This window comes from Lithobates pipiens, unplaced genomic scaffold (genome assembly GCF_037356315.1).
Source record: "Lithobates pipiens isolate NorthernLeopardFrog02 unplaced genomic scaffold, aLitPip1_a1.2 Scaffold_8, whole genome shotgun sequence".
NCBI lineage: Eukaryota > Metazoa > Chordata > Amphibia > Anura > Ranidae > Lithobates > Lithobates pipiens.
The window spans coordinates 488006839-488015331 of NW_027507903.1; the positions used below are offsets into that span (position 1 = coordinate 488006839).

General features: G+C 44.8%; 1 protein-coding gene across 1 annotated transcript; it reads right to left on the bottom strand.

Moving 5' to 3' along the window:
• Nucleotides 1-216: 216 nt before the first annotated feature.
• Nucleotides 217-8257, bottom strand: LOC143960413 (uncharacterized). The gene is made up of 2 exons (XM_077469000.1): nucleotides 7457-8257; nucleotides 217-1851 (listed from the first exon to the last, which is right to left on the bottom strand). The coding sequence occupies exons 1-2, from the start codon at nucleotides 8205-8207 to the stop codon at nucleotides 1232-1234; spliced, it is 1371 nt and encodes a 456-aa protein (XP_077325126.1). The 5' UTR covers nucleotides 8208-8257; the 3' UTR covers nucleotides 217-1231.
• Nucleotides 8258-8493: the final 236 nt, after the last annotated feature.

An 8493-nucleotide genomic window follows, 5' to 3' on the forward strand; every position in this document is an offset into this window, starting at 1 on the left:
GTAGTTACTTTTTAACCATTAGCAGGCCTTAGTTTGCCAATGAAGGGCTTGTTCACACCAATGTATAAGGTGTAGCGCTAAATATGATAGTCTGGCTGGAGAGTGGCAAGACCCCAGACGAAGTCTACTGAGATGAAACGCGTCGGGAGGACTCCACTGCCACCAACATTTTTTTTTACAAGCGCTTGAAACACTTTTAAAATGTAAGTGTGTTACTTTTTAATAAAATTTTCATTGTCATATGGAATTACGCTATATGGTCTTCTTTATCCTTTTCCATTTACCAGTTGAAACTTGATAAACTATACTCCTGTGTGGAGACGGACCTTCTCTAAAAGTTTTGGGACACAGTTCCAGAAATCGCATCCTATGTTGTCAGCTGACACTTCTAAGCTCTATTGACTCATAGAACGTAGGTTCTTTTGGGTCTGAGATATCTGGTAAGCTCACACCTTTATAGGAGGTAGTGCTGTCACACTAGTGATTGCGTGTCAACATATATTGCTTGGTGCCCTGCGGAATGCTCAAATCAAACCACGTGGGATTTTTGCATGTTGGACTTTTTCACTTAAATACTTTTTTGCACGTTTTGTTTTATATTTATTTATGTTGCAATAATTCGTTTTTTTGTGCAAGTTCACTACTAGCCTATTCTATGTTTATATATGTGAGATGTTAATGTTTGCACTGGTCACATTCTTTGTATCTTTTAAATTTGATACTAATTTGTTTAAATTTTTGAACTGGCCACATCTTTCGTATCTTTAAATTTGATATTATATTATTTTCTGTATCTTTTATATTTGATACCACTCTAGTAAATGCCACTAGTTTTATTATATAAATATTATTTTGCACTTTTGCAAGTTAGGTGGTCTTGGCACTCTCCAGCCAGACTATCATACTTAGCGCTACACCTTATATACTAATTTACCTCTAGAAACAAATGTATCTGTTTGTTGTGTTAGCTGCTTGACTTCATCTATTTGAAATTTTTTTAGGCATAGCAGTGTTCCTCGGATTGAATTTTTTGAATTGTTCACACCAGTGAACTGTGCTGAAGGCATTGCCACCGGTAAGTGAGAGGGAGACAGTGCCTATGCACCAATCCCAACTTTTCGTACTGTTTAGTTTTTTGTTTTTTTTCACAGAACTTTATTAAAATGTCACAAGTGCCATTTCAATACAGTTTTATTCAGTTCTGACAGGGTCAGAACAAGCACTTTACAGCTTAGATGAATAAAGTCAGCCAGATTTGGAGAGCGTCGTCATTGGTTTTTATTGGTTTTCCTCTGGTAATTGTCTTATGTCCTTTGTGCTCCCCAAGCAGACAGCAGTAGAGACAGATCCAGGCAAAGTCGTCAGTACAGTAATACTTAAGTATTTTATTATGATCAGAGCATTTGTTCATCTCCCGTGAAGAGATGGGATCAGTTAAAAAGTGTTGTGCTGACTTGCTGTGGACTTTTAGGTGTTTATCACACAGAGAAGCTTCACAGTGCAGACAGGATTGGACAGCGAGTGTAGGAGAGTCCACACAATACGTACAGATGGTCCTAGAAGCAGGCAGCCTCTTCTTGGGCTGGCTAAGTAAAATCTTTGCCATGTTATGTAGGGTTGTGTTGCTTACCCACTTAGGCATGTCAGACTCAGAATACCTGTCTTTACACTCCGGACAGAAGTAATATTCCATCTCAAAGATAACACCTTCACGTACCTTGTGTGTTTCCAGGTCACGTCTAAGACAGTCACAGCAAAAGTTGTGTCCACATCTCAGGGTCACAGGATCCGTAAAAATGTTCAGACAGATGGAACATTCCAGGTCCTTTTTCAGATCAGAAGGCATTATTTCTGACAGCAGAAAAAAAGCAAGAACCTTAAAGTAGATGTAAACTTTTTGGATGACATTTTGTTTTCTAAAGTAATATATATGAAACAAGTGCAATTTAAAACAAATATCATAAAATACTCTGTCAATCCCTCCACCGGCTTCCACTCGGCCAAAAAATTTAATTCAAAATACTAACAACTACGTACAAAGCCATCCACAATTTAGCCCCCAGCTATATCACTAGCCTAATCTCTAAATCCCAATCTATTTGTTCTCTTTGTTACTCTCAAGACCTCCTGCTCTCTAGCTCCCTCATCTCCTTCTCCCATGCTCACCTCCAGGACTTTTCCAAAGCCTCTCCAATCCTATGGAATGCCCTACCCCAATCTGTCCCCTTATCTGCTACTCTATTAGCTTTTAGACAATCCCTGAAAACCCTTCTCTTCAGCGAAGCCTACCCTACCCACACCTAACAACTGTTTTTACATTTTCTCCATCATCTCACAACCCACAGTTACTACCTTTTGTTTCCACTTGACCCTCCCTTCTAGATTGTAAGCTTTAATGAGCAGGGCCCTCTGATCCCTCCTGTATTGATTTGTATTGTAAGTGTACTGTCTGCCCTCATGTTGTAAATCGCTGCGCAAACTGTTGATGCTATATAAATCCTGAATAACAACAATAATACCAATTTTACCTTTTTCATGTTTTCCATCTGATTGCTGTTATTCTCCCCTCCCCTCTTTTAGGGATGTTCTTTTCAAAATGCTCTCACTCCAGCATCACCTGCACATCATTGCTCTGGACCGGCTTTTTAATAGTGACGGTGGTGGACCCTGCCTGGACAATGTGTATAGGTGCTGCCACTTGTCTCTACCAGGAACACATGCAACAAGGTGACAACACCTTTCACAACACCATACAAAAATCAATATGCATGCAGTCATCAGATAACCATAATTCTCTTCCTTTCATGTCTGCCTTGTCCACCTTCCACATTTTTGCTCCATCTTCAAATTGAATGAAGCTTTACTAGGTGTTTAATGAGTATCTGATGATTTTAAGGGCGTGCAAAGCAGTCAGTATACAGGAAGTTTTAAAGAGATTGTAAGGGTAAAATAATAATAATAAAAAAGTAACGAGCATGTCTATACTTTCCTGCTCTGTGCAATGGAAAGCAAAACATCCGTGAAACCCCTCTTCTCGGGTCCCCTGTTGGCGTTCCTGCACTGATCACTACACTAACCTACCTGATCCCTACACTGACCTTCCTGACTAGTACTACCTGGTTCCTATACTGACCTCTACACTGACCTACCTGTCGACTACACAGACCCCTACACTGACCTATCTAATTCCTACACTGACCACTACACTAACCTCTATATTGATTCCTATACTGACCACTGCGCTGACCTACCTGATTCCTATGCTGACCACTACACTGACCAGCCTGATTCCTTTACTGACCACTACATTGACCTACCTGACCACTGCACTAACCATTACACTGTCCAGTACACACTACACTGACCACTACCCGGTCCACCACACTATTCTGTCCACCACACTACACTGTCCACTCTACTGACCACTACACTACACTGACCACTACTCTATACTAAAACCCAATGAATAAAGCCAATGATACCACAGGAAGTATATGGGTATGGAGGGGTTAACAACATCCGTTGCCATCAGTTTTCATGCACGTATGGTGTGAACAAGCCCTTGGAGAAGTCCTTCAAGTCTTGATGTCGTGGGTGAGTCAGGGCCCATATATAAGTCAGGTGGGGAGGAGACTCAGGGCAGATGGGCTATGGGATCCAAGTTCCTCATACTGTAGGGCTTTTTTTCTCAGAAAATAGGTGCAGGAACTCGCCATCCCCACCCAAATCCCTGCCCACAACCATGCCCAAACTCCACCCCAACTACGCCCAAACCCTACCCCCAGACACACCTTCCTCAGAGGAGAGAAGTACAGTGGTGCCAAATAATTGTAATAAGTGAAGGCTTAGACCCCTTTCACACTGAGGCACTTTGCAGGCACTATAGCGTTTAAAATAGCAAAGCTCCCTGAAACAGCGGCTCCATTCACTCGGGTGCGCTGGTAGGGAGTCAGAAAAAGTCCTATACCGCAGGCAATGCGCCTGCGTTTTTCAGGCAGATTAAACCCCTTTTCGGCTGCTAGCGGGGGTTAAAACCGTCTTGCTAGTGGCTGAATAGCTCTGCTAAAACAACGGTAAAGCGGCGCTAAAAATAGCGCCGCTTTACCGCTGACACCTGGGATGGCTCAGTGTGAAAGGGGTCTTGGAACTACATATCACACTTCAGGAATATGTAACACACAAACTACAGGACTCTGGACTTCATAACACACAAGGCTCAGCAATGTATATTGTGCAGTTGTGAGCAGTGTATATCACATAAGGCGCAAAAAGAAAAATCAGGAAACACGATAGTATTTACATTTAATGTAAAGTGTCCCTTGTTATCAGAAATATGGAGCATATGGCCCAGTGTACAGCGTGCAGGGGTCAGGAATATGTAACATAGAGCCCAGCACACAGAGAGCAGTGGTAATGTGTATGTAATATGCAGTCCAGCATACAGAGTGCAGGGCTCAGGGGTATATAATGCAAAACCCATTGTGCAGAGTACAGCATTAATAAGGAGTACCATCCAGAGGCCTTTAATATGTAACATACAGCACAGCATACAGATTATAGCAGTTCTGAGTATGTACAAGAGGTTACAAAAGTCTCACCACTGGACCTTGTACGATGTGCCATACATTATGTACTCTTGGTCACTAATTCTGTATGCTTTACTGTGCCCCATCAAATTTCCCTAGTCTTCCCCCTCAAGTATCCCCCCAAAAGCAACCATCAAATCCTCACTTCTGCTTATTTCTTTACCTCTGTGTCCCCCATACACACCTAACCTCTGCAACCCTCATCCACAGTTCCACTCTGCACCCCTTATCCACAACTCACCTTTGCCCCCCCCATAAACATCTAACCTCTGTACCCCTCTAATTACAGCTTACACCCCCAGCCCACAACTCCCCTCTGCACCCCATCCATATTATCTCTGCACCCCATCTATATATCTATATTATCTCTGCACTCTCGTTTAGGTTTGCCACCTGCCCGGTTTTCACCCGTACAGCCCGGGTTTTGACACACGTCCAGTTTTCAGTGTGCCTGAGACCCGGACACACTGCTGTCAGTTGAAAGGGGGAGTGGGAAAAGTGTCAGAGGTGGGATGAGCTGCTGGATGATGATGGGTGGGTGAGAATTGAAGAGTTTGTATGGGTGAGGCTTTTCTTTACCGTGTACAGTAAGTGCTTCACCCTATGCGATACTCACTGGCAGCATGATCTTTCCGTGCAGAGCAGCTCCGCCTCCCATGTCCGCCCTAAAAATTCGGCTCCCGCATCTTAGCTTCAGCCATGCTGCTCCTGTTTGCTTGACTGTGCCTCTCATCTTCTGCACCTCTGTGCAAAGCAGCTCCACCTCTTAACTCCGCCTCCTACCTCCGAAGTCCCATCATATATGGTCCCCCATCGGATAGTGTCCGCTGTGTACTGCGCATGCACAGTACATAGCACACACAGATTCCGAAAACAGCCGAGAATGAACGGCGCCTGCCCCGTGAGTCCAGGCTCTATCCCCACCATCCAAGTGGACATAGAGTAGGAATATAAAAGAGCCGAGCGCAGCGAGGCCGAGCCCGAATCGTGGCGAGCGAAGCTCGCCCATGAGGGGCCCTCTAATTTTCCCAACCCTATGTCCGCTTGGATGGTGGGGCTACCACCTCCACTCACGGCGCAGGCGCCGTTCATCTTCTGAGATTTTCTGAAGCTTCTTCTGCCCTGTATTGCGCATGCGCAGTACGGGGCGGACACTATATGATGGCAGGACACTATCTGCCAGAACACCGGCTCCCACGTCTTGTCTTCAGCCATGCTGGTCCCGTCGAGCTTGTAAGGTGAGAGAGTCCCCTGCTGTACTTAGGCTGCTCCTACCCATAGCCAGAACTATATACACTGCAACAGCAGGTTGCTGACTCTTCTACACAGTGCCCAGTGTATAGTGTGTGTCCTACAGTCACTCTGCCCCTCTCCTCTGTTACTCTGCGCAACTCCTCCTGTCACACTCTGCACCCTCCTGTCACACTCTGCCCCCTCCTAGTCACACTGCACCCCCACCTAGTCACACTGCACCCCCTCCTGTCACACTCTGTCCCCTCCTGTCACACTGCACCCACTCCTGGTCACACTGCACCCCCTCCTAGTTACACTCTGCCCCCTCCTGGTCACACTCTGCCCCCTTCTGGTCACACTGCACCCCCTCCTGGTCACACTGCACCCCCTCCTGTCACTCTGTCCCCTCCTGTCACACTGCAACCCCTCCTGTCAAACTCTGCCTCCTCCTGGTCACACTCTGCCCCCGTCCTGTCACTCTGTCCCCTTCTGGTCACACTCTGCCCCCTCCTGTCACTCTGTCCCCTTCTGGTCACACTCTGCCCCCTCCTGTCACACTGCACCCCCTCCTGTCACACTCCACAGCTCTCTTACTTTGCACAGCCTGCCTTCTGCCCTCTGCAGCTCTTACCTCTGTACAAAGCTTCCCCTTCCTAGTTCTCCTCTCTGGACAAATTGTGTCAGTAGGGCAGTGGACCATGTCAGGAGGGCAGTGGACGGTGTCAGAAGGGCAGTGGGCGGTGTCAGTAAGGCAGTGGATGGTGTCAGCAGGGCAGTGGACAGCATCAGTTGGACAGTGGGTGGTGTTAGTAGAGTAGTGTGCCTCCATTCAAAAACCTGAATCAGCTCTACTGAACCCAACCCCATCCAAACGGTTCACAAAGCGGCATTTTACAGGCCTGTCAAGCACCTTTTAATTAAAAAAAAAGCCAAAGCAATCCACAGGCACCCCACAAATAGAGAAGAAAATATCAGATAAAGGCTACTGAGTGAGCACAGGACAATATAGCAAATGTGTCTGTTTCGCCCCCACTCAGGACAGGTTACATACTTGGCTTGCAGAGGGGAAGAGCCTGGGGCTGTGTGTCTGCAGATTCTGTACTGAGCAGGCACTGGCCTGCTTCTCATAGTCCATATCAGTCCACATTATGGCAATGTGTCCCTGTTATGGGATGCCCACAAAGGGAAGAACAAAGTCCCATAACTTTTATGTTTTTTGACAAGAAAAAATTGAAAAACTGTCCACCTTAGACCCTTCCATTCATTTCTGTTGGCCAGAAATCACAGATACACACTTAAGCAAAAGCACTAGGTTTGTTTTATGACCAAAATAAGGGCTCTTTCACATACGTCATACATTAGGGTGTACGGTCATAGTACACAGAGTAAAATAGGCCCATTGTCATACATTACAGAATATGCTAGGAGTATAGCATGTGTGCTAACATGTGGGTTAGCACCACCTCGTGGCTGGAGGCCATATTACTCTCTCAGGGTCCCACAAATGGAAGGAGAACGTCTTTTTTTGTTTTTCAGGTTTTTCATAATGTTACATTTTAAGAAAAAAAACAAAAACTAACAGTTATGGCCAGCTTAACTTACATAACCATCTCCCTCTTCAGTAATACTCAGCTCACCTGTGTGCTGTAAATCAGGCAATGGATCAGGTTTGTTAAACAGCTTTTCAGTGTGCAGAATCTCACTGGAGACCATCTTTTTTTTCTGCTCCTGGATCAGGTCAGAGACTGGGAGAGAATTCTCTGCATCCTGTGTAGAGACTCTTCTGGTTGCCTCCAGATCTTTTGGTTGTGTATGAAGGTCTTCACGCAAAACAGTAACCTTCATTTTATCAGCTGATCTATGTCCTTTATGTTCACCAATCAGATAGCAGTAAACACAGATACAAGCAGAGTCCTCAGTGCAGTAATACTCCAGGCTTTTATTATGGTCAGAACATTTCTCGATCGCCAAATGAGTGATGGGATCAGTTAAGACATGTTGTACTGACTTGCTGTGGACTGTCAGGTGATTATCACAGAGGGAAGCTTCACAGTGCAGACAGTATTGTAACGCAGGTGTAGGAGAGTCTACACAAAGGGTACAGATGGTCCCAGAAGCAGCGAGGCTCTTTCTGAATAAACGCTCTGTCATGTTACGCAGGTTTACGTTCTTTATAATTCCAAACAAACTGTAAAACTCTTTTTTGCACTCTGGACAGGAGAAGACTTCATATCGGTGCACATAACCATGAGTCCTACTATTTGTCTGTAAATTATGAGTGATACAATCCAGGCAGAAGTTGTGTCCACATTGCAATGTTACAGGATCCTTAAAAACCTTCAGACAAAGGGAACACTCCAGCTCCTTTCTCAGATCAGCGGACGCCATCACAAGATCACGCAGAGGGTATTTTATACTGCGTTTATACAAAAACAAGGGAGGAGATAATTGGTGAACTTTATACCTTTCTGCCCCATAAAGGTAAAAGATTAACTAGGAGTATGAAATAACACAGGCACCCAGGTGTCTGCATATAACTTCAAATGTCATTTGTATCTGGCTTGCTTTTAGAGAACATGAAATTGGAAATACACATAAAAAAAAACAAAGAAGTTGGAGAAGGCAGGAAAGCCCTTTTAGTGTTGTATGTAACTAAAAAAGGTTACTAAATCTT

Bases quoted from the DNA above. Each gene is read 5' to 3' on its own strand.
- LOC143960413 (XM_077469000.1), bottom strand. From the start codon at position 8,207: ATGGCGTCCGCTGATCTGAGAAAGGAGCTGGAGTGTTCCCTTTGTCTG. The intron at 1,852-7,456 runs GTGAGCTGAGTA...TTCTGCTGTCAG, and splicing joins GCCTGATTTACAGCACACAG to AAATAATGCCTTCTGATCTG.